General features: G+C 28.8%; 1 protein-coding gene across 1 annotated transcript in view; it reads right to left on the reverse strand.

Moving 5' to 3' along the window:
- Positions 1-13,375: 13,375 nt before the first annotated feature.
- Positions 13,376-27,509, reverse strand: part of LOC117178188 (ATP-dependent RNA helicase DDX54) — a 105,566-nt gene continuing 91,432 nt past the window's right edge. Inside the window, exon 12 of the mRNA XM_033369480.1 lies at positions 13,376-13,656. Coding sequence (XP_033225371.1) covers positions 13,376-13,656 — 281 coding nt within the window. The remainder of the gene's footprint in view (positions 13,657-27,509) is intronic.

Genomic DNA, 27,509 nt, shown 5'->3' on the forward strand with positions numbered 1-27,509 from the left:
ATAACTCTTTAAGCTCTAATTGCTGGCTTATTGATTAATTTGATAAGTACCGAATTATCTGAAATCAGCATGATTTTCAAGAATTCCTGACATTGCTCAGACAAAAGATGTTTGATTATACATATATTTTTTGCATAATTTTGCATAGTCAATGTCGACTTTAAGACTCGTTGCTTGTTACGCAATGAAAAAACGTACACTCCAGGTACTTTGCACCGAGTGGTACGGCACATGTGAACATATATTGTACAGCAGAGAAAAGTGCGTATTAGGTCTTGCAACACCCAGAAAAAAATTTTCTTCAATCAGCAAAATCATTTTCTTGACTGCATTGAGTTGAGTTTAGAAAAATGTTTGGTTAAATGAGTAACATTTTGTTCGGTTGCCCAAATTCGTTTGCTTTAATCAATCAGAGTTTTTGGTTGAATAGTTTTCTTGATTAAAAAAAGTTATTGATTCAAAAAAAAGTTTGGGTTAGATCTGCCAAAATCAAACAAACCAAAGTCAAAAGTCAACCAAATATTTTGTTGTCCATATTGCAATCCTGTAATTCTGATATAGACATTGCAATCCTGTAATTCTGATATAGATTGGATCTTCTTGAAATTTGTTTGTATCTTCAGATTGATTCGGGTTAAAAAAATTTGATTTTTACATTCTCATCTGAGAAGGTATTAGATTAGTGTGAAATTTGCCCCCCCCCCCCCCCTCCCTCAGTTTTGGTCAAATGTCCACGTTTTGAGACAGCCTGAATCCAAAAAACAGGTTTTTACGAATGTATCTGTCTGTGAGCACGATAACTTTTGAAAAAAAAAATCTATTAGGTTGACCTATGGTACACTCTTTTAGTGTACTAAACTAACGGTGAAGTTTGTTACATAGCTATTCTGGATAAAAATGTAAAAATTGAGCGCATTTTAAATATTTTTGTGACCAATTTTTTTTTAATTTAAAAATTCTCTGTACGAATAATCATATTATTCAAAAAGACGAAAAATTTATCCTGCTGACTTTCTTTACAAATCCAAAAATTACCAGAGTATTACCAGAGCATTTACAAAATTCCAAAAATACGACTTTTTGATAGGATGCGTATGTTTTGTTTTAATAGTGAAAAAGATTAACAGTCAAAACAAATTTACCCGCTGCGTGGGCACATTGTCATCACAACTTTTGTATTTTAATTCCTTTTTCTTCTCGTGTGTGGGTTTTAAACAAATTAAATTTTTTTATGTTTTTAATGCTACTTTTCACGAATAAAACAAAAAACAGAACTATGAAAACATTATTCATGACAAATTAATTCATTTTCACATTCTCATCAGAGAAGATATTATATTTCTGTAAAACTTGCCCCCCCCCCCCTTTTTGGCAAATGCCCACGTTTTGAGACCTCCTACATCCGAAAAACAGGCTTTTACAAATGTGTCTGTTAGCCTGCTCGCGTGTCTGCACATTTTTAGCTGGTTAGCACGAGAACTTTCAAAATACCAGTTTTTTCAAGATTCAAAAATTCTCAGTAGTGATATTCATAGTGTTCAAAAAGAAGAACAATTTCTCATAATGACCCTTTTTTTGTTGTTGACAAAACCAAAAATTTCCAGTGTTATAGCATTTACATAATTCTAAAAACACACGAAAATGAACATTTTAGGCCAAATAACTTAGAATAAATCACCAACCAGCTATGTTGTAACTCTAGACGCTTTGAGAGACTATTTTAGTGAATTAATAGGAGATAATGCAATAGAGCACCACAACTGCGATGTAGAACACGACGCGGTAAAAAATTCAATTGACAAAGTCTAAGTCACTGAGGTTAGGGATATAATTTAGAACTTCAAAAACAGTTAGGCTGCTCTGTAGACCGCATGTATAACTTTTCAGTCGTAAGAATAAAATTGAAAATGAGCAAATTCTGTTTTTCGAAGAAAATAACGGCAGAACTTGTAATACAATATTTAATAACAATTTTTTTTAAATAATGCACATTTTTTTACCAAGATAATGAAGCTACGTCCGCTCCAATACTAAAGCATGTTATGCATTGTAATAATATAAATTTATGGAAAAGATATACAATTTCCGGGATAAACTCGAGTGCCAAACACGAGATACGAGATGAGAATGTGTTCGTTAAAACCGAAGGAGCTTTAACAAAAGGGAATTCACAATCACCAAATTACTGTTGTCAATGCTTTGACCTTTAGTTTTAAACAGTCTGTGCACAAGTGTAGAGGATATACAAAGACTAAGCGCAAAGCGCGAGAAAAATATAGCATCGAGCGCGAAAGGGGGAGAATCAACAGTCGCGCGCCCCGGGCGCGCTTAAACTCGCGATCGAAGCGATCCACGCTTTGAGAATGTGTCCGCCAAGCGGGCAGATTTAAAAAGAATACAAAGCGCCTTGAAAAGGCGAGCTTTCTAAATTGAAATGCACCTTTAGTTGATAAAACTTCAAATTCAAGAAGATTTCCCAATTACGGCGCCGCAATCAAAATCTTCTTCAGATCACCTCAAAAATCGATTTTTTGTATAACACAAAAGTTTAAATTTGTAAGACTTTAAAATATTAAATTCCACCATATTGGCAATAATTTAAAAAATGGAGAAACCTGAAAATTCTGATTATTTCACCAAATTTGATTTTAGAAAAGTCCTTTCTTCTCTAGATTCTCCTTTTAACGCTAGAAAATTCATTCTTCTGGAATAATCATATCTTAGATTTAAATCTTTTTCTTATCAAACCCGATTTCTTCAAAGATCAACATTAATAAAACAGGCTTGAGTATCTGCTTGAACTGCAAAAGATTTATCTAATAAAGCAACCGCTAATGGAGTATCGTTTCTACAATGTTTTAAACTTTTCCACCATCTTATTCACATAATAAAATGAAAATAATATTACATTCCAAATACATTTCCTTCTCCCGCTACTTTCTTATTACATAATTCGCCTAATTGATTTTTCCATTTAAGGTAAACTAATAATAAATTAAGATATATTGCTAATTGAATAGAATCAATGTAAATTTTCGAGATGTCATTATCGTTGACTCTTACACGTCTTTCTTGATATAAAATTGCTTACAACAATATATTGACATAAACTGCTCATGTCTTTTTTAAACTTTTTCGATTTGCCATATTCAACAGATGATTGTTACTTACAATTAGAAAGTGAATAAAGTACTGGAAAGTATAGGAAATATCAATAATCGCTTATCGTAGATAATTAATTCTTTCAATTAGATGATCTGATTGTGATTCTTTTCGCTTTGAATTAAAAAAATTTTCTCCTGCATCAATTATTACATAAATTAAATTGATTTTAATACGATTAATTAATCATATAATATGTAGAATTATATTTTCAGAAAAATAATATATATAATATACACAACATACATTTTCCTAACTTCTGTTGTCGTTAAATATTATCATATTCAAGGGAATTAGTCACTTAGCTGGTATTGATCAATGAATACCTTATGCACTAAAAGATTTAATAACTTGAATATAAAAAATCAAATTTCTAAGATAAATGAAACATAAGATTTACATACGCAAGCCATGACTTCATGCTTCCAAATATAGAAATTAATTATTAATAGTAATATTTATTAATACTTGTTAATTATTATTTAATATAATTATTAAATTTATTAATTTATTTTAGTACTGTGAATGATAAGACATCTATGATAATTAGGATTATAATTCATTCAAATTACTGGTAACTTAAGGCAATCACCACAGCACCAATCAGTATCACCAGTATCAACATTATAGGGGTGTTGTCACCTTTAATAGTAATTAAAATCGCTTACTCAAAATTTACATATCCAATCCAGAAATTGTATGAGTTCATTCAATGGTAATTCAAATTAATGAAGGTTCTTCAGTGAAATAAATAATTCTTTAAATTTAGCATTTACAGATTTGAGAAGAAGTTGGTAAGTATAAAAAAAAAATTTTATGGATGGAAGTAATTTTTAAAATAACATTCATTAAAAGTATTAACAAAAAAATCAAATAATTAAAAAAAAGCGTTGCAAAAACTTGTCTTTTCTCCATGTTAAATCAAAGCAAAACTTCCATGGTCTGGATAAACTTCCGATTAGGGTCCACCTCCATAATCCTTAAAACTGCGTATACCTATGTATTTTGATGCGTTAATTGTGAATATGCTAGTGAAAATTGCCGCAAATTTTATTTTCAAGGTCAAATCCCCCCAAAAAACTGAGTTTTAGAGCGGTTTTGTGCGTTTATTTCAATCAATACGCAAACTTTTGCAAAATGTTCAAAATGGACGTGGTAGATCTTATCGATTTACACATTTTTTGTTTCATACATTTTTTTTCTACGAATGATAGTTTTCGAGAAAATCCGTGATATAAAGGGGTAGATGTGCTTGCAGGAGGGTGGGTAACATTTGGGGTAAGTGACACTCGGGGACGATTGTCAGATAAAACGCACCTCCGTGAAGATAGCACTACTAATATAAAAATCGTATTTTTGATAAGCGAGGTGGAAAAGTGGTTCAAGATGTGACTAATCACTTCTGTGACCAGTGATTAGCACGTGTTTCTTTAAAGGGTGAGCTGGAAAAGTGGTTCAAGATGTGAGCAATCACTCATCTGTGACCAGTGGCTAGCACGTGTTTTTTTTTAAGGACAAGCTGGAAAAGTGGTTTGAGATGTGACCAATTTCTCTTCTGTGACCAGTTACTAGCGTGTGTCTCTTTAAAGGGTGAGTTGGCAAAGTGGTTCGAGATGTGACCAATCACTGTTCTGTAACCAGTTTCTAGCACGTGTTTTTTCAAGGGCGAGCTGGAAAAGTGGTTCGATATGCGACCAATCACTCTTCTGTGACTGTCGAATGTGTCTTTAAAGTCACTGGCTAGTATTTCTTTAAAGGGCGAGCTAGAAAAGTGGCTCGAGATGTGATCAATCACTTCACTGTGACCAGTGGCTATCACGTGTTTTTCTAAGGGCGAGCTGAAAAAGTGATTCAAGGTGTGACCACTCACTTTTTTTTGACCAGCCTCTAGCACGTGTTTCTTTAAAGGGCGAGCTGGAAAAGTGGTTCGAGATGTGACCAAGCACTCTTCTGTGACGAATCACTAGGACGTGTTTCTTTAAAATGCGAGCTGGAAAAGTGATTCGGGATGCGACCAATCAAACTTCTGTGACCAATGTCTAGCACGTGGTTTTTCAAGGGTGAGCTAGAAAAGTCGTTCGAGATGTGACCAATCACTCTTCTGTGACCAGCCGCTAGCACGTGTTTTTTTAAGGATGTAACTCAGAAACTATCACTCGTAGAAAAAAATACTTGCAGCAAAAAATATGTATTTTGAAGCGATCAAAAACTTTTGTTCAAAACATTTTTTTTAATTTTGCATAATGGCTGAGATAAACGCGAAAAACCACGATTTTTATGGTTTTTTCATGGTTTCACCTTGAAAATCAAATTTGCGGGAATTTTCACTATCACATTCGTAATCAGCGCATCAAAATACAAAGGTATACGCAGTTTGAAGGATTTTGGAGGTGGACCCTAATCGGAAGTTCACACCATCGTCTTTGGGACGTGGCTTAATATTAACATTTAAATATTTAACATTTACGCATAATTCAAAAGTAAAGGACCTAAAAATTACACAATTTTTATTTCAAGTTCTTCAAAACAAAAAAAAATCAAATTTAAGATTGAACATCGAAACACTGAAAACTGTTCATCTGTTAAAACCTTGAATTTGACATTGATTCATTTATACATAACTTTAAAGGCTCTCAATGGGAAATTTTACGCATTTATAAATTTGTAATCTGAAACTAATCAATTTTTAACGCTTTCAATTTGATTATTAAACCTATTAAGACTTTCAGTTGGAAATTGTACAATTTTGAACAAACTAAAGTTTAAACGAGACGGTTTTTAGTGCAAAACATTTTGAATTTTTTAATCTAAAAATTGTTTGAAATTGAACGCTTCACATTTAAAATTGTTCTTTGCAATTTGAAATAAAATTTTATTGCGTAATTTTCAAGGATTTCAAATAATTCAAAAATGAATATTTCAAATAAAAACTGTACTATAATGTTTAAATTCACATCACTTCAATTTCAAATGATAAGAATATAATTGTATCGAAATCAACAAGTAAGCGATGAATATCTCAATCAGGTTAAAAGTTATAGAGGTCTTAAGAAAAAATGTTGGGTCTTTTGACAAACAAAGCACAAAATTCAAATACGCATAACTCCGTAGAAATTTTTTTTAATAATAAAATTCATTAAAAATACAAATAAAAAAAAAATAAAAAAACTTGAATGATGCTTTTAAATTATGATGCTGTGCTATTTTATTTTTATTTTAATATAATAATAAATAATAATTTCAACTTCTGTGAATTTCTGGTTGATATACAACTTATTCGAAAAATTTCCGGATCATTTTCGGGTTTATTTTCAGTTTTCAAAAATGTTTCCCTGACATAAAATAGTATAAAAAATTATTTTTTATCATAAAAATCTTTGTTTTTTAAATTAAAAGTTCACTTTCTTAAGATTGTAAGTAGGATTGCTCGTTTAACCTCTATTTGCAAAAAAGTTCCCAACGTACAACATTTTGTGATTACACAATATTCTCAATTAAATTTTATGCGCATAAAACAGAATAATAGTCATAATTACATCTTTTTCAATCAAAATAGTAATTGGTTTGAAGAACCCACTGGCAGAATAATGCATGTCGCTATCAGAGAAAGTGGAATCTGATTAAATAATAAATTATAAGTTCGAAGGAAAAGGAATTTCAATATGTAATTAAACAAAATTCGGATGGAATATTAATTATTTTTGCGATATCATTATTATTGTATAAATTTAATGTAATTTTAACTATCGTTAGCATTTATAATGCTTGGATGAACATGGAAAATCTGAATTTGAACTAGTTCAGTAGTGCTCTCTATTTTGTTATATTGCGCAGCTTGTTGCGTGTGACTGCATTATAACGAAACCGCAGGTGCATGCATGTATTCTGAGCCTACTCGCAAAAGTGAGAATGCATCAGTTAAGATATTTGAGAAAGTCTAAATTTCACTGTATGACGTATGTTGCAAGAATTATTTCGACATATGTAGAATAAACGAGGAATGATCATACAATGTTTGTTTTTATAATCCATTGTTAATTTAAAAGTTATTTTGTCGGATACGTAAAGTGAGCTAAAGGGAAAAATGAAAAGAAAAAAGTATTCAAATAAAGAATTCTAATTCACTTTTAAGTTTAATGACATGCTACAGAAGCTGGAAATTTATGAATAAATTGTAAAATTGAGATTGTGAAATTTCGAAAATTAAAGTAAACTCAAGCCTGACATTTTTTAAGAATAAGTGAATAGGCCCGAAGTTATTGATTGAGGTGTTTTCATAACGACCGATAATATATGGTTCTTATTCATCGGGTTGTCCAAAGATTCTTAGGAACAAAATTCAAGGTCCTTTCTACGCTTTTCAGGTAAGAAATCAAGTTTTTCCATGTCCTCTTTTTTTACATTAAATAATGAAATAAACGTTTGTTATACATTTTTGAGAAATCTTTCGGAATCTTTTAAACTTTGCAAAATCTTTAAAATACTTGAAATATTTGAAATATTTTCGTAATTTTTTGAAATCTTAATGAAACCCTTGAAATCTTAATGAAATCCTTGAAATATTTGTGAATCTTCTAAAAAAATTGGATGTGGTTTAACGTTTTTGAAATATGTTGTACTGTACCTTTGCTGAAATCTTTTAAGTCCTTGAAAGTTTTGAAATCTATAAAAACTTTGTGAAATTTCTTGAAATCTTTTTAAATTTTTATGAAATCTTTGAATTATTTTTGAAATTTTTCTTTAATCTTTTTTCCTGAAATCTTTTCTACTCGTTTGAAATCATTAAAATCTTCTCAAATCTGTTGAAACCTTTTGAAATCATTAAAAAACTTTTATGTTTTGAAACATTTAAAACTGGTGTACTGTACCCTTTTTTAAATCTTTAAAATTCTTGTATTCTTTTGCAATCCAAATGAAGTCTTTAAAATATTTCTGAAATCTTTCCGGAGTCTTTCGTATTTGTTTGAAATCCGTAGCATATTTTAAATATTTAGTGAGTCTTTCTGAAATCTTTTGCATTCGTTTGAAATCACTGGATCATTTAAAATATTCGTGATATCTAATATGAAATCCTCTAAGAAATTTGAAATCGTTTAACATCATTGAAATGTTTTGCAATCTTTGAAATCTGGTGTACTAGCTGTATCCTGGTAGAAATCTCGGAAGTTCATGTATTCTTTTGAAAGGTTTATGGATTTTTTATGAAACCTTCGAAACTTTTGTGAAATCTTTCAATATATATTCTAAACAATTTTGAAATTATTTAAAACCTTTGATGTTGAAATTTTTTAATGTTTGAATTTTTAAATGTTTAATGTTATGAAACCTTAGAAATATGGTTTACTAAACACTTTAAAAAAATTTTAAACCTCTGAAATCTTTTTAATTTTTTGAAATCTTTGTGAAACCATCGAAATCTGATGTAGTCCTTTTTAAAATTTTTAAATCCTTGAAATCTTTATAAAATGTTCAAAATCTTTGAGAAATTTTTATAAAAACTTTTAAATCTAGTGTACACGCATTTTTAAATCTTTGAAATACTTGCAATCTTTCAACATTTTTGTTCAATCTTTCTTAAATATTTGTTTGCAAAATCTTCCCTATTCGCCTTGAAACCTTTTTATTTAATCTGTAATAAATAAAAGACAAATTATACCTTGATAAAATGAAAACTTTTCAGTAGAAAAATTTTTTCTAACTGTTTAAAAAAAAATTCACATTCAAAAGCTAAAAAAATTTCTATTTGAAGTAATAAAAACTGAGCTGCAAATCCTTTTAAGCAATTTTCAGCTAAAAATTATCAAAAGCTTCAAAATTTTATTTCAAAATCTTGAAACATCTATATATTGTTTTACATTTATTCAAACGTTAAATTATTTTAGAAATCTTTTCAGAACTTCTTTTAAAATTATTCGAATTTTTATTCTAAATCCTTCAAAATAAAAAAATATTTCCTTAAAATCTTCCAGATTAATTTTTGACAAGTTTGAAAATCTTTTTAACTCTTTTTAAATATCCTCTTAAAATTAGTTTTTCAAAATAAGAAGTAATTTCTAATTTTCCTAGGAAACTTAAAAAATTTTGTTATAGAATTTCATAACTCTTAAAACGCTTCTAAACTTTTGGTTTGAAATACGAAAAAATCCATATTTTGTTTTAAATTATAGTTCGTGGGCTATTTGTACCGAAATTTCGATTCGAATAGCCGGATTTTGTCGGTATACATAGACAATTCGTTTAAATTATTTGAAATAATTTCAAACTTTAAATTAATTATGATTCTTTTCACACCTTCTAAATATCTCTTCAACTGACTCAAATTTTGTTTAAGAATTATAGATGTTCCATATGTTAGAAGCTTCCATTTTATACGCGTAAATTATTGAGGGTTTGAATTAAAAAACTTGTTTAAAATTAAAACATTTTTGTTTTCCTTTAATTCCAAGATAAAGAACATTTCCCGGTTTTCCGGTCCAACGGCCACAAAACGATAAAGTATTATAGGATATATTATTATATTTCCTATAATTTTTTTTTTGTAATTATAGAAAATTCATTAGGAAAATTAATGATACAGAAAACGATTATAGGATAATCAGTATTAGAATAAATAAAACAAACATCTCTTGAAATCTTTCAATTTATTTAAAATCTTTGAAATAATTTTTTAACAAAATAACCGTTCAAGTTCCTAGAAATCTTTATAATTTTTGGAGAATAAATAAAATCCTTTAAATCTTGTAAAATTTCTTGAAATATCTTAAAATTCCTTCAAATGTTTGGAATCACTACTAATATTCCTTAAAACTTTATTTTATTTTATTTATTTGCCAAATTGCGTTTAAAAAAACCTTAAAATCGAGTTCAAAACCTTTGAGCATCTTAAACATTTTTTTGAAATTCCTTGAAATTTGAGAAATCTCTTGAAATTGTTTCGACTATGTTAAAATAACTTAAAATCTGTTAAAATCTTATGAAGCCCCTTTAATCTTGTGAAATCCCTTGAAATCTTTGGAAGTCACAAAAAAAATCTCTATCATTCCTTGACATTTTGTAAATCGATTGGAATGTTTAGAAATTATAATAAGCCATTAAAGACAGTAGATGTTCTGCCGGTAAATTACTTCATAACGTTATTCTACATTATTATATTTTGTTACATTCTTCATTACATTTTTATGACATTATTACATTGTTATTGTTATTGCACACAACATCATTTCTGCAACCAGTCCCAGGGCTGCTTTCCCGCCCCCACAAAAGCTTGGAAACGGGAAGGGGTTTGATTAACATTATTTCTGTAACCTGCCAAAGGGGTGCCTTCCCGCCCCCACGATACGTTGGAAAGGGGTATGGGTTTGAACAACATTATTTTTGTGACCTGTCACAGGGGTCCCTTCCCTACCTGACAAGACCTTGGAAAGGGGAAGGGGCTTGACCAACATTATTTCTGTGACCGGTCAAATGGTGCATCCCCGCCCCAATGATACGTTAAAAAGGGGAAGGGGTTTGACCAACATTATTTCTGTGACCGATCAAAGAGGGATCTTCACGCCCCCACGAGACCTTAGACAGGAGAAATGGTTTGACAAACATTATCTCTGTGACCATTCAAATGGTGCATTCCCTCTCCAACAATACGTTAAAAAGGGAAGGGATTTAACCAACATTATTTCTGTAACCGGTCAAAGGGCTGCCTTCCCGCTCCCACGGTACGTTGGAAAAGGGTATGTATGGGTTTGACCAATATTTTTTCTGTGACCTGTCACAGGGCACTTCTCGTCTCCCATGATACGTTAGAAAGGGTAGGAGTTTAAAGAAATTATTCCTGTGAGCAGTAAAAGGAGGGCCTTTCCACCCACACGAGACTTTGGAAAAGGGGTTCGGGTTTGATCCCTATACCAAAATAATTCTTAAATCACATGAATTTAATCCAAGATGTCTGACAGTACCTTAAGTATGCTAAATATGTGGTTTTTACCAGTACCGGCAGTGAAATTTATTGATGGCGCTGACAGAAAAATGTGTTGTCGGCACCGGTAGGAAAATTTTTTGCCGGTACCGACAGTCTATTCCCTCCGTCCATTAAAATAAGTAGAAATCATTTTAATTAACTTAAACAACTTTAAAATTTTCGGTATCACTAAGAATATTCCTTAACACTTTACTTTATTTCCAAATTTCTCTAAAAATCCCTTGAAATTTTAAAAATCTTTTGATTCTTTCAAATATGCTAGAACAGTTTAAATCTTTTAAAATCCCGTAAAACCTTTAAAATAATTGAAGCTCCCATAAATCCTTAAATCTGATAAAATTCTTTGAAATCCTTAGAAATCTTTGGAAATCCTAAAAAAATATCTTATATTCATTAAACTTCTGAAAAAAGACTTTAAAATCCCTAGAAATCTCTTGAAATCTTTAAAATCCTCGAAAATTAAATAAAATCCTTTATATCATGTGAAATTTCTTGAAGTAACCTCAAAATCCCTTAAAATGTTCGGAATCAGGACGAATAATCCTTAAAACTTGATTTTATTTTATTTAATTGCCAAATTTCTCTAGAAAACCCTTAAAATCGAGTTCAAAATATTTGCACAACCTAGAAAAAAAATCCTTCGAAATCCATTGAAATTTTAGAAATCTCTTGAAATTATTTCAAATATATTAAAATAGCTTAACATCTTTTAAAATCCTGTGAAACCTTTGAAATAATTGAAGGCCCTGTAAGAACCCTTAAATCTTGTGAAATTCTTTTAAATCTCTCGAAATTTTTAGAATGTCCATTAAAGTTCGGTAAAAAAAGTTCAAATCCCTCAAAATCTTTTAAATCCTTGCAACTTCAATAAGATCCTTTAAATATTGTAAAATTTCTTGAATTGTCTAAAAGTCCCTTAAAATGTTCGGAATTACAAGAATATCCCTTAAAAAAATTATTCCATTTGATTTATTTTCTACATTTCTCTAGAAATCCCTTAAAATCTAGTTCGAAATCTTTGGAAACACTACAAAATTATGTGGAATTCTTCATAGTGAAATCTTTCGTTGACCTTGAAATAGTTGAAATCCCTGGAAATACAATTTATTTCATTCTCTAGAATTCTCTAAAAACTAAAATAAGTAGGAATCATTTGAAATACCTGGAAGATTCAATAAGGTTCTGTAAAAAAAGTTCAAACTCTTGAAATCTTTTAAAACGTTCAAGATTCAATAAAATATTTTAAATCTTCAAAAATTCCTTCAAATAACTTAAGATCCTTTTAAATTTCATTTCTCTTACATATTTTCCAAACATTCTCTAGAAACCCTATAAAATCGAGTTTAAAATCTTTGGAAACCCTACATCTTCTTTGAAATCTTTTGAAATCTCTATTTTTTGCATCAATTTTTTCAATGCATATTTTAAGATTAGTCATTTCTATTCTGAATTTCTTATAATGATTTTCTATAATGATTTCCCTAGAATTGCACAAAAAATGATAAGAAATTCATTATAGGCCTCTGCCTCTTTTATAATAATGAACCGTTTAACAGTTTTCAAATTCTATAAAAAGACTATTAAACTAAAAAAAATGTAATAAAAAATATAACTTCCTCATTTGAACACATTGAACACCTCTAAATTTAAAAAACAGAAATTTAAAGAATTTCATAACCTTGAATGATTTACGACTTTCAAAAACGCTTCTAAACTAGAATTCTTTTGAATTTGGAAGGTTTTAATGAACACACAATAAAACCTTTTTAGACCATTTTTATGCTCAAGTACAAATTCAAGCAAAAGTTCCACTTCCTGAAATAAACAATTTTATTAATAAAAAAAAATCAAGAGCCTTTATCAGATTATTCACATACATAATACGAAAGCGTATAAGACTTTCGCTGTTGTTCTGGAAAATACCACTTGCGTTTGTATACTTCCTTTTTTCAGCCGAAGACTACAAAACGCTACAGCTATGAAAAAAGCGTGACGCAAAGTCGTAAAATATCCATTTACCAAAAAATATCAGCCCATTTTTGTGTTAAAAAATAGCGGAAGTTTTCAGCCTGTCTCAAAAGAATCAGAATGCGAATTTATGAATTAAAATCGTTTAGAATCGCCAAAATTAAAATGTTTGAACTGAAAGTGCCCTTTTGAAAATTAAAGATGAGACAAATGATGGGAAATGTATTTTGACAAACATTTTTATTTAAATCGTACATAGAAATAAAAAATTTATCGCCTTCCACCCCTTCTACCTCCACCTCTTTGGCCTCCGCCTCCTCCACCTCTTTGGCGTCCTCCTCCTCCTCCACCTCTTTGACCGCCACCTCTTTGACCGCCTCCCCTTTGACCGCCGCTTTTCCCCTTTTTCTTTCTACCTCTGTTTTCTCTCTTTTCGCGAATTAAACGAGCCTTCAAAATTTCCTCTGGCCTCTTCAATTCAGACTTTCCTTTGACCTTGTCCTTCATTTTCTGGTTATGTCGAGCCCAGTGAGTGTTCGCTCCTGTTTTTACTGAAAAATAAATATAAAAATAAATTATTAAAATTTAACAGGAAGTTAAATTTCCAGAAACGTTTTTCTACACTTTGGCACTTTGTCAATGTTTAAAATATACAAAATAACATTGCTTTATTTAATTTTAAGTTATTAATTCCTTTATAACAGCGAAATGCTGTTGGTAGATAAAAAAAAACAAATAAAGCTGTTAAGTTAACTTATTTGTAATATTAACAATTCGAGATAAAAATAATTGCAATTAGCAAGAAACTAATTCAGAGAGCATGGAAGATTTTCCAGATGTCATTCGGGATGTGAATTTATGAAATATAAATCACTTCTCTCTACTCTTGCAATCTGCATTTACCATCTGATCTAGATTGATGATAGCTGATAAGATTTACATTTTTTATTAAACGACTCTGTTCCGGCATTTATTTCTTCTGCTCATTATTATTTCATTTGACAATATTAAAGAAAGAATAAATTATATGATTGTATAAGGGGACGCCCAAAAACATCGTCACCAATAGGGGGGGGGGGGGGATGCTAAGAATTACAGCTGGTAACAGGGTAAGTGAAGGGACAAAGGAAATAACGTTACGAACTTAGATAACGTTTAGTACGTTTCCTAATGATAGATTTTAAATCATTCTTTTTTCTCTGTTTTAGAAACATACACTTTTTCCCTTTTCCTCGAATTTATCTCTTAAATACGAAGTAAATAAATAGAACCCAACAAGAAAAAATCAATTACTTTTTTTTAATAAGTTTACTATTATATTTTTTGTTCGGAATTCATTTCGGATGGTTAAAAATTCTAGATTTAGGATAGAAATTTATTATTTTGTTGAGAATTCAACTATTTTGTTAAAAAGCAATCATTTTTTTATCAGAAAATCAGCTACTCGGTTTCAAGTTGAACTAATTTGTTAAAATATAACTTCCATTTTGATAAAATTAATCTTCTGAGTGAAAAAATCATCTTTTGGGTAACACTCTTTTGTTGAAAATTCATTTTTTCAGATTTGCCATTTTAGTTACACATTCATTATTTTTTTGAAAATATAACTATTTTCTCACAAATTCGCTTCTTTTTGGTTGAGAATTAATTTTTTTAACTAACAATGTAACTATTCCATTTTTCATTGAAAATTAATCTTTTTTTATTAATAGTGCAAGAAAAACATAAAATATTCGGTTAGAAATTAAAATTATGTTAAAAATGAAACCATTTTAAGGAAATTTAACTTTTTCGTATAAAATTCAACAAGTTTGTTGAAAAAAGGTGTTTTTTGGTAAAAAATTAATCTTCTTGTTGGAAAATTAATCTTTTTGGTTGAAAATTTAACTGTTTGTTGAAAATTCATCTTCTTTCAGTTGAAAAATCAACAACTTTGTGGTTTTCAGGTTTGCCATTTTTGTTGAAAATTCATTTTTTTTAAATATAACTATTTTCTTCAAAATTAGCTCTTACTTGGTTAAGAATTAATTTTTTAAATTAACAATGTAACTTCCATTTTTTGTTGAAAATTGATATTTTTTTTATTAAAAATTTATCTTTTCTAATTGCAAATTCATGCTTTACTGTTGAAAATGCACGAAAAAAATAGAAATATTCCGTTGAAAATTAAACAATTTTATAAGAATTCATATTTTTTTTATCAAATCAACTTATTTGTTAAAAAATATTTTGGGGTTCAAAATTCAACCGTTTTGTAAATAATTCGTCCTTTTGGCTTTAAAATTCAACATTTTTGTTGAAAATTTGTGTTTTTTTTTTCAAAGAAAATTAATCTTCTTGCTGGATATGTCTGGCTTTGGTTAAAAATTAATCTCATTCAGTTGAAAATTCAACTAATTTCTTGAAAGTTAAACTACTTTGTTAAAAATCCATATTTTCCTAAGATGCAACACTTTGGTTTGAAATTTAACCTTTTTAATAAAAATTTGTCTTTACTTCTTGTTAAAAATTAATTTTTTTATTTGAGAATTTCACTATTTCATTTTTTGGTTAAAAATGTATCCTTTATAAGTTGATAATTCGACTATTTGGTTGAAAATGCATGTATGTGATGAAAATACGCCTTTTTGGTTAGAAAATTAATCTTGTTTGTTTAAATCTTGCCAATTTTAACGAGGCAAAAGTAATGATTCACAAATCTAAAATCATTAAATACTTTAAAAAAAAAGTTAAAATAACCCAAGTTAAAATTTTAATTAAGAATTCGCAGCGTTAAAAATTGTTCCATTTAAAAAGAAACCAATTTTAAATACTCCAAATTTAAATGTATGTATGTATTTCAAAATTACTCGAAATTATTTAAAATTTTTTTAAATTATTGCTATAAAAATCATCAATATTTTCAAGGCTTGTCTCCCTCAATAACACATCGCGTGTAAATTTGATGCACGCGACAATGTCGCAGTTTTGCAAGGACATACGTTATTGCCACTGAAACTTCAAAAGTGATTCGAAAATTCCTTGCCAAATTTGACTGAAACTTTATAAAAATCAAGAAAAGTTTAAACAAAATCTAATGACGTAGGGGAGACCACCCTACAGTATAAATAATAAACCTACAGTCGATAATCATGAAATGAAAGCACAAATATGGCTAAAATAATTAATTCTACGTTTAATTTACTAGTACACACAGTGTCCTAACTATATTATTTAAATCAAATTCATTATTTCGCATACATTAGTATTTTAAATTATTGATTATCTATTGTAGGGTAATGTACCCTGCAGTTAAGTTTTTTTTTCTTAGTTTTAAAGATTAAACTGAATGGATTTTTGATCAAAAACACATTAAATCACTCAAATTTAAAAGTCTTCACATTTTGAACCCATCTAACTTTCAGAAACAGAAAATTCAAATGGTATTTGAAACCCTGTGAATAAAATTCCTTACAATTATTATTCCAAAAAACTATCATTTCCAGATCTAATATTTGTTTGAGATTTTAAATCAATCTTTTTAGATTTTTAAATTTTATTATTATTTATTATTATTTATTATTATTTATGATTATTATTTATTTTTTATTATTATATTATTTATTTATTATTAAATAAGAAAAGAAAAAATTCAAAAAGTTTTAAAGCATTTCTAAAAAAGTTAATATTGAGCATAAGAATGTAGAAAATTCGAAGACAATCAAAAATTTATAAAAGTATTTTGCAACCCAACTTAGAAAAATTCTTCAAGGGAAATAGAATTCAGAAATACATACATAAATGTTTCTTTCCAGCTTTTAAATTGCAATTTCTGCAATTTTTAATAAAATCAAAAAATTTTTTAAAAATGGAAGGGTTAACAAAAATTTGAGGAAGGTAAAATTAAGAGCAAGAGAATTCCTTTAATTAAATTGAAGAAGAAAATAACTTGAAAATTTATCATTGACTGTGAAAGTATAGATACACAAAAAAACTACTAATGTAATGTAATTCTTTTTGGACTAGATTTTATGAGGAAGTAAATCTAGTTTATTTCAATTATATATGAAACTTTCTATCGGAAGTAATAAACTATGTACGTATTTATTCTTATAGGAAATGCACCAATAGAATGCGAAGAATGTCACGCACGTGCGATAACAACCGCTTTTTACGTTTCCTGGTAAACAATTGCACGTTCAATTTTATCAGCTGTAGATACATATTTTAAAATACAATTTTCGAGAGATTTTGGAAAATTCTTATTCGACACTTAAATAGTAAGAAAGCATTCAATATAAATCCAAAAATCAACAATTACAAAACCACGACAAACCAAATTTCCGAATTTTCTTATTTTATAATCACTCATATAAAAAAAAGAATATAAAATGAGAGGTTCCAGGACAGTACTATAAGAGTAATAGCTATAAGAGCGATTATCTTTAAACTGGGGGAATAAAAGTGTTAAATAGGCAAGACATAGTGGTAAAATATTTTAAATAATTTCAAAATTGTAGGAATTACGTCACTTTAAATGTTTATGATGACTTTTAAAAAAATACTATACATCTCAGAAATATTTGAAACGATTTTAATCAAATCTATAGGTGTTATGTAGAATTTAGTAACCTTTTTTTCTATACACATTTAGAAAAAAGTGAAAATTTCAAGTAGAAAAATGTCCAATTTTTTTTATTTTTCGGTTAGAGCTCGTATTTTTTTCTCGTGTTTCTTGTACAAATTATTTCTCATGATTTTACCTTTCATTTAAAACAAAACCTTGCAGCCTCATCTAGTTGCCGAGTTATGCACTATTAAGTTGAAGCTAGCACGTCCACTCTCCCGTTCAACGGCAGGGTCAAGATTCATCAATAAAAAAATCTACTTTACAGTTATAGCCATATATGTTTATGAACTGTTTTGTAAAACAGTTGAATTTTCAACAAAAAATATAATTTTCAGTAAAATAGTTGGATTTTCAAGCAGAGATAAATCTTCAACCAAAAAACGAATTATTAAAAAAGTAGCATTTTTAATCAAGAGAGATACATTTTCAAAGCATATATAAATTTGCAAATTAAACAAATATTGTTCAGTCAAGAAAGAAAAAATGTTTATCCAAATTGTTGAATTTTCAATCAAAAAGACCAATTTTCTGTAAAACCAAAAAGACGAAATTTTGGCCAATAAGATTATTTTTTTAATCAAAAAAAGACAAATTTTCAATTTAAAAAATGAATTTTCAACCAAAAATGAAAGTTACATTTTCAGTTAAACAATTAATTTAAAAACAATTACTAGTTTTTAACAAAGTAGTTGAACATGTAACGGAAGATATGAATTTCCACCTAAAATTACAAATCTTCAACAACAAAATTATTTGTTAAGAAAATTATTCAGCCTCCAACCAAGTAATTGAAATCTAAACCAAAAAGATGAATTCTTGTCGATGAATGCAATAGTACATATGTCAATGAAAAAGAATTTAATTTCAAATTAGAAACAGTTGAATACAACAAAAGACAATTTTTTAAACAAAATAGTTAAATCCTCCATTAAAGAAGATTAATTTTCAAGCAAACATTTTTAACCAGACAAAAATTTAAATTCTACCAAAAGAGATTCATTCGCATACCGAAAACAGTACATAAACACAAAAATATGAAGTTTCAACAAAAAGGTTTATTTTGTAACAAAATATTTCCAACCCAAAAATAGGAATTTTCAAAAAAACAGTTGAATTTTCGACCAAAAAAGATTCCTTTTCAACCAAATTGTTCAATTTACAACCAAGCAATAACATTTTTAACTAAAAATACAATCTTCAGGAGGAAGCATGTAAGCCAATAAATACCGCTGCAAAGTACTATGGATTATTCACTATATGTGTATTTATTTGTGCTCATTTTATGAGAACTTTGCTTCCTCAAAGGTATCAAATGAATGTGATTTCTTATGAAAGGAGGCTTTTCTCTAACAAAAGCAAAAAATGGATACTTTTAATATTTTTTAAGATTATGTTTCCGTCTTACTCAAAATCTTATTTTCAGAAAATCAGAGAGTCCATCAACATGCCAATCGATGGGTCAAAATATCTTTGGATCGGTTCTGTTCCAATGAAAACTAAACTCGCTATTGACTGATCAAGAAGGGCCATGAAAGGTTCTTAAATTGGGCAATCGATGTGTGTATAATATACATTACGGTTGCATTGCTTATATTGAAAAAGTTTTCCATATATCAAGAAGATAAACATTATATTTTTTAATAACTTTGGGAAGTCATGAAAGAGTCTGGAGTCAATGGATGGCTCCTACAAGCTATAAAAACAATATACACGGGTAGCAAAGCGATTGTAAGGGTGAATAGGAAATTGAGTGACTGTATCGATATTATTCAAGGAGTCAGGCAAGGACGCGTTATGTCTTCATGGTTATTTATATTATTTATGGAAAAACGTTTAAGAATGGCTCTTTTCTGCGAAGTGGGTGAGGATCTCGAAACAGTAAGGGTACGTGGGTTAGCGTTCGCAGATGATAAGGTTGTTATGGCAGAGTCAATCGAAAACTTAAAAGTCAATCGAAGACTTACAAAGAATGTTGAATAAACTAAATGCAAGTATGAAGAGCATGGGCCTCAAAATTAACGCAAATAAAACAAAAACTATGGTGTTCGAAGGAAAGAATGATAAAACACTACGCAATAGTTTATTAAATGATGAGAGAATTGAACAAGTTGATAAGTTCGTATACCTTGGTAGCTTATATACTAGGGACGAGAAGATAGATGAGGAATTAGATAGACGCATAAACGAAGGTAAGAAGGTTATTGGTAGAGCAGGTCCCCGTATCAGAAGTAAAAATACATCAAATAAAGCTAAAATGGCAATACATAATTCTATATTTGTACCGACTGTACTATACGGTAGCGAGACATGGACTTATCAAGAAAAAGAAAAGAGTCAAATTAACACAATTGACATGAGATTCATGCGAATAATATGCGGAAAAACGCTGATGGACAAAGTGAGTAACGAGATGATACCGAAATCAATATCATTTTGATATGCAACAAAAATGATACGGAATTCAAGAGCATTTTGATCAGCCGAAGTGAATGATCGACTTTTGAGGTCATAATGATCTGATTCGGGATCATGTATGATGTCAAACCAAGATGGCTGACGTTCTCACAATACCTTAGCTCATATTCAAGCTTTTTATGGTTTTTGATCGTGCAGTGTACTTGAAAAGTTAAAAACTAACGAAATATGATATTAGAAAATATCACCTGTTAAGTGTAGTTGTCACTTGCGTGCGGTTAGATACCAATTTTAGGTTATATCGTTATGATACGGCATCAAGAATTGGCGGCCATTTTGTTTAGTCTGACAAATGAACCAAAAAATGAGATCAAATTGATCCGAATGGAAAATCATTATGATCTCGAGAGTCAAATGATCGCTGGAGCAAAATGCTCTGCAACAAAATTGATCCTTTTTTTTACTGTGAACGAACGTGTTATTTACATAAATAACACGAGAATTCTGGATCAATCTGAAAATTCTCTATCCCTTCCCCACATTACTCATTTCCCCACCGAGTGAGTCACGTCTAACCCGAAAGGTAAATGGTTTAATGGTGTAATAATAATAATAATAATAATAATAATAATAATAATAATAATAATAATAATAATATATCGGCATATTGCTAGATGACAAGAGGTCATAGAAGGTTCTTAATTAAGTCATTCGACGAATCTTGAAAACGCGAAGAAACATGTCAGATGTAGTACTGCATAGTATTCCTAATATAAACAAAGTTTTGATCATATAACCAAAATGCACCATCGGTACTGGTGGATCATAAAAGGTTCAACAATAGATCGATCGATGCGTCTCGAAGACATGGACAATACACTGGATATAGGATTTTTTTTAATAAAAAAGACATTTCTCGTATAAAGAAGGTACACTGTTAAAAATAATATTAACTTTAATATACCCATGTGTATGGACATTAATATACTAAGCATATGAAATCGCCATTAAGAGCGCGTATATTAAATTTCATAAACATTCATGTTAATCACTTACGAGGATAATCATATAATTTCATTTGTCACAAATTTAAAATTAATTTAGCTGTAATTTTCGATTCTAAATAATAAAACATGATACCCTCTTTCTGTTACCAAAAATAAAATTGGATTTCAAGTCGAAAAGTTCAATCAAGCAAATAAATAACAGACTTAACCTAAAATTAACTGTGTTCGACTTAAATTTTGACCATTTAGAAGGAATTTAGGAAAAAAAATTTACCCGTACATTATACTTTCATTATAAATAACAACTGCGTCGACAAATTCTAGATTAATTATTTAATTGAGAATAATGGACAAGATTTCAAGAAATGAAAGCAGGTTGAGTTTTTACGCACATTGCTGTACTGACCTGTATATTAAATTTAATACAAATATATATTAAATTTACAGCACCAATGTATGTTACATTTCAGTAGCGGTAGTGCATATTTGCTTCACACACATGTATATTAAACCTCATACGGATTTTTCTAACAGTGACATTTTTAATTTAAAATCTCTAAACTAAAAAAAAAACTTCTAAATGGTCGATCTGGATCTTGATCCTATTAGATCCGGATCCGCATATCAGATGGAGCTACAATTCGACTGAATTTCATAGTCATAGCTGTTTCAGTTTTCAAGATATGGTGAATCAAAAAAGTCACACACACAAACCGACATATTTGGATAATTGTATTTCGAGCTCCTGGGGTCGAATTATATCGAAATAGGTCAAAACAAGTATATTTGAAAATTTAGGTCATTACAAAACTCTCTCTATGAGCCTATGAGGGAGCAATAGAAATAGAAATACAAGAAAATAACTTACTAACAATTTTAATATAGTACCTGAAAACATCAAGATTCACACACATCCATTTGAAAAAAAAAACCACTTTGTACAAATCTCAAATAGTCGGTTTCTTTAAAAATCCTATCCCAGTACACTGTAAAAAAAGATTTGTGTAAAATTACAAAGTTTCGGAAAATTAAATATTGTATCATTGTAATTATCACACACTTCACTGTGTGATTTTACAAAATTATGTGAAATTACTTCCTCTAGCGATGTAAATAAAAAGACCCTCGAACAGCAGTGTAATATTACACACTCGATAAAAATAAAATTACACATTCCCTCGTACGAACTTTACATTCAGAAGGGAAAATTCAGTCGCAGCGTGTAAAAATATCACGAGTCGGTAAAATAACTTTCCTGTGATTGAAAATTATATCAAGATTTTTAATTTTACCAAAGATCTTTAATTTTAGCCTGGCAGAAAATACAAAATTTTTTATTTATAATTAATTTAAAATTTCTAATAATTAATCAAATAATATGTAAATACGAAAGCATCTCTCGTGTTCGTTGTTTATCGATGCCTTCATCCTTCAATTTTGGAGCATTTTTATTTTTAATGCGAGGAAATTGACAGCTATGTTCAACTTTTTTGACAGCTTTCACACGAAAATAGACCGAATCCGAGCTATTCCTATTTTGCCTTTTACATTTTCTGCTATTGGAACGAAAAAAATGCGGTTATTCGAAACGTATATTTCATATTTTTTTACGGAATATTTAAACATAAAAAAACCCATAGTATCTTATGTGTTTTAGTTAAGTGGTAACGTATCCGGCTTGTGTTTCTTCAATCTCCATGAAATTGTACGAAGTTTGAGCTTTCGAGTGTTCGAAACCTGTCGCCCTGATAAATTGTATTTTATTTTATTCCTTCACATAATGAATTTTACATTTTCGCATGTAAAATTATCGGCCGAATTGGAATAACACAGCAGACTCGTAAAGTTACTCCGATACACGAGGGTCCTTTTATTTACATCCACCAGAGATGTAAAATTCAATAGATTTTTTTACAGTGTATAATTAACAAAAAAATATTACCGCAAACAATTTTCATAAGCAATAACAACAGATTTACAATAAAAAACAATTCACTTTCTCAAAATTTTAAAGCTGTCTGTTATTGCATTCTGTGTTTTTATGATTAAAAAAATTAAACTAATATGTATCGCGTTGATTCGTGTAATATAAATGACAATTGATTATAATTTGGCTCGAATATTCGAGAAATTGTTGACTTTGGTTAAAGTGTTACTAATTGCTGCGTGACAGTTTTCACACACTAACAGCCATGATGGAATTTACCCGAAAGTGATATAGAGGGAAATTTACCATTATTGTATTATATAATATTTTACTTTGTATGAAATCTCCGGGAAAATAACTAATATTGCTCAATTATTTCTTATTTTATTGATACGATTAAATATAAATATATTTGGCAGTAGATATATCTGAATTTACAATAATATACTAAATTATATAGAATTAGAATATCTTGGGAACATCCTTGTCATATAAAATTGGGACATTAATAAGATGTCCTGAAGATATTCTGAGATATCCTTGGGACATTCCAGGGATATCGAGATTTCCGCCCTGTAGGATATTACTTGCGATATGTCTAGGATATCCTGGGATATGCCCACGATATCCTGGGAGATAAATGGGATATCCCATCGATAACTCATGCTATGAGGGTTTTAATATAGAATCTTTAATAAACGGAATAAAAAAATTTCAAAAAAAAAAATTTTTTTAATTTATTAATCTTGGCAGTTATTTAAAATGCCCCTTATAGAAATTCCCTGACTTTTGCACACAAAAAATTCAAAATCTCTGAATTTTTCCTGAATTCCAGGCTTTCCCTGACCCACATTTTTAACCATTGATATCAAGAAAGATTAATATTACATAGAATTTACGGTTCTTTGTCACAATCCTACATGTCAAGAGTTTTAATTTGAGCCATTCCCGAGGAAAATTGAACTAACAGCAAAGCTTCCAGTTTCACTTAAAGGTCTAAAAAGTCATATTACCAATTTCTTCATTTTTATTAGTTTTTATCCACCGTCGAAAATAAAACTAAAATAGATAAGCGGATGTAATTTTTTTCTCGGATAAAATATTTTTCGTCGGTGGACGGACGGACGGACATACGACCATAATTATAAGGGTTTCCGACGCAGCCTGCGAAACCCTAAAAATGATTGAAGCCTTTAGTAGTTAAATAAATAAATATCAAAATATTGAAAAATTGATAGCCTTCGGTTTAGAAAGATTGGCCCGCGAATTTGATTTTGAAGGTCAAAACACCAAAAAACTGTTTTTTTTTCTTCATTTTTTTGCTATTCTTCGATAAATATTGGGTTTGAGGGAAAAATCTGAAATAAACGTTGTAGATCTCGAAAAAATACTTTTTCTGTTTTTGCTTTCTTATATATTTAATTTTATTTCTAATATACTTTTATCAATTGAAAGCTCTGAAATAATTAAAACCTTTTTTATTGTCAGCTAAAAAAATATCATAGTGTAACAAACAGAAATTTAAAAAATTGTTCTTCACAAAAATAACAAAAATATGCTAAGCATTCTTTAAATATGCCGTTTGCTGAAATGTAAAACCAAGCCGTACAGCAATCAACTCTAAATTAATTATACTATTTTCTATTTCCAAAATTTTGTTTCTACAATCACAACTAACGTACTTTTCTCTGATGTGCCATCTTACGTATTTTATTAAATATTTTTAAAGTATTAAAAATTAATCAAAATTCTTATTTATTTATCACAAGCTTCACAGTCATTCCCCTATTCCCCTCTTTTCGCATTTTCATCGTTTTTTATTTAAATGCGAACTGAATTATTAGCTCCAACTATTTTTGGTTGAAAATTCATTCTTTTTGGTTAAAAAGTATAATATTACATTTTTCATTTGCAGTTAATCTTTTGCGATTCAAAATTTTACTATTTTGTTGATAACTAACTTTATTGGTTAAAAATTCAATTGTTCTGTAGGAAATACATATTTTGGCTTTAAAATTCAATACTTTACTTGACAATTTTGTTCTTTCTTTACTGAAATATCTTTTTTAATTGAAAATTAAAATATTTTGTTTATAGTTTATCTTATTGGTTTAAAAATTCATCTTTTTACATTTTTTGTTTAGAATCCATTTTTATTTGATTGAAAATGTAACCACTTGGTTGAAAGTAAAAATAATTTCTCAATAATTTTTTTTTTAAAGACTTATAATTTTAGTGGAAAATTCATATATTTTGTTGAAAATTAACCTATTTTGTTGAAAATTCATCATTCTGACTTGAAAATTCAACTATTTTGGTAGCAAGTTAAAGTATTTGTTTAACAATTAACTTTTTTTTAAATTCATATTTTCTGGTTAAAAGTTCAAGTGTTTTTATGAAAGTTCGTCTTTTTTGGATGAAATCAACTTTTTTTTATTTAAAACTGAAACCTTCTCGGGTTGAAATATGAAAACCATACATTTTTCCTTGAAAATTCATCTTTTTTTTGAAAATCCAACTACTTATTTATTTGAAAATTCAACTTTTCCATTTTGGTTTAAAAAGTGATCCGTTTTAGCTGAAAATTGATCTCTTTCATTGAAAATGCAAATTTTTTTTCAACATTTTTGAACATTAAACTGTATTTTGTTTTTTTTTAGAAAATTCCTATTTTTAAATTCAACTGTTGATTATTTAAATTTAAAATAGTTTTTGGTAGAAATTCAACTTTTTGGTTAAACCTTGAACTACTTTCATCAAAATTGATTTTTTTGTTGAAGATTATTTTAGTTGAAAATGCATCTTCTTGCTAGAAAATTCACCTTTTCTGGTAGAAAATTAATCTTCTTCGTTAAAAACTCATCTTTTTTGTTGAAAACTCAAATATTTGGTTAAAAGAACATTTGGTTACAAATGCAATATTTTGACTTGAAATATTAGAAATTTAAAGTTTTTCAATTTGAATTTAATAGTAGTAACTACATTAAATTTATTTAAGAATTTAAGAAAGAAAAAAAGGAGACAATTGGGTCAAAGTTATAGATTTTATGTGTTTTAGGGGATTCTTCTTTTAGGCCCAAATTTTTAAAGGATTTAAATATATGTAAAGGCCTTCGAAAATGAAAGCGTCATAACTGTTTAAACAGCAACATTTTAAATCAGAAATCATTTCAATTTTTACTCTGAATGAAATGAAAAGCATGCAAGTGCGAAGTTAAAATATTTAAATACCATTTATTTAAAAGAATGGTTAAAAGTAATCGCAAGTATACTGGAACTTCTAAAATGAAAAAAAGGAAAAAAAAATTGAAAGAAATTCATAAATGTTTCCCTGAAGATTTCTTATTGTAATAGCTTTTAACACGACATCCTTGGGAATACTAGTTGCTCTTTATCTGTATTATCTAACTAACTAGTTTCTTCCATTTATAAATATTTCTCCAATAAAGAAGACCACATACTAAAAATAAAGTTACCTTTTTTCCAAGACAGGATTATTTAATATCTTATCTGGAATGTTTCTTCCAGATTTCTTTTTCTTTAAAATAAGAAGCACAAAGTACAAATATCCATCAGTTTAGTTATTTGTCATTATTACTTTTTTAATTTGATGAACATAAAACGAGATTACCTTCGATTTTGTTGACAAAATTTGCATGGATTAGTAATAATTTTGAAGATATTTGAATGAAGTACTTCTTTGTGGAACATTCATCTATTTGGTTCAAAATGTAACTTTTTGGTTTTTGGAAACTATTTAGAATCTATTTTCTTTTGCTTTGGGTAGAAAATTAATTTTCTTGTTTGAAAATTTAACCATTGGGTTGAATATTCTAGTGTTTAGTATAAAGCTATTTTTTTGCTTCAAATGTCAACATTCTTAATGGAATTTTTTTTATTGATGGAAAAATCTTTCTTCCTTGAAAATTCCAGTCTTATTGAACATTCGTTTTTTTTTATTTTAAAATTCATCACTTTTGGTAGAAATTTCGTATTTTTCGGTTAAAAATTAAGCTGTTTGGTTTTAGAAACATGTTGTATTTTGTTTTATTTTTGATAGAAAATTAATCTTCTTAGTTGAAATTTCATCTTTTTGGTTGAAAATCCAACTATTTAGTTGAAAATTCGAATGTTTAGTAGAAAGCTCTTTTTTGGCTTGAAAAATCAACATCAACCGCCTGAATACTGTTTTATTTTTGGAAACTCTTTAGTATATGTTTTGTTTTTGATAAAAGAATTTTCTTCCTGGGTTAAAATTCATCTTTTTGGTTGAAAATAGAACTATTTGTTTAAAAATTCTACTGTTTACTAGAAAGCTCATTCTTTTGACTTGTAACATCAACATTCTACGAGGGTAGTTCAATAAGTCCTTAGAATGAAGTATAAAAACAATTTTTTTTGGGTAATTTTTTTTTTATTTTTCAACATAATCTCCTTGGAGCTCTA

The sequence above is a fragment of the Belonocnema kinseyi genome, chromosome 8 (assembly GCF_010883055.1).
Source record: "Belonocnema kinseyi isolate 2016_QV_RU_SX_M_011 chromosome 8, B_treatae_v1, whole genome shotgun sequence".
NCBI classification, from domain to species: Eukaryota; Metazoa; Arthropoda; class Insecta; order Hymenoptera; family Cynipidae; genus Belonocnema; species Belonocnema kinseyi.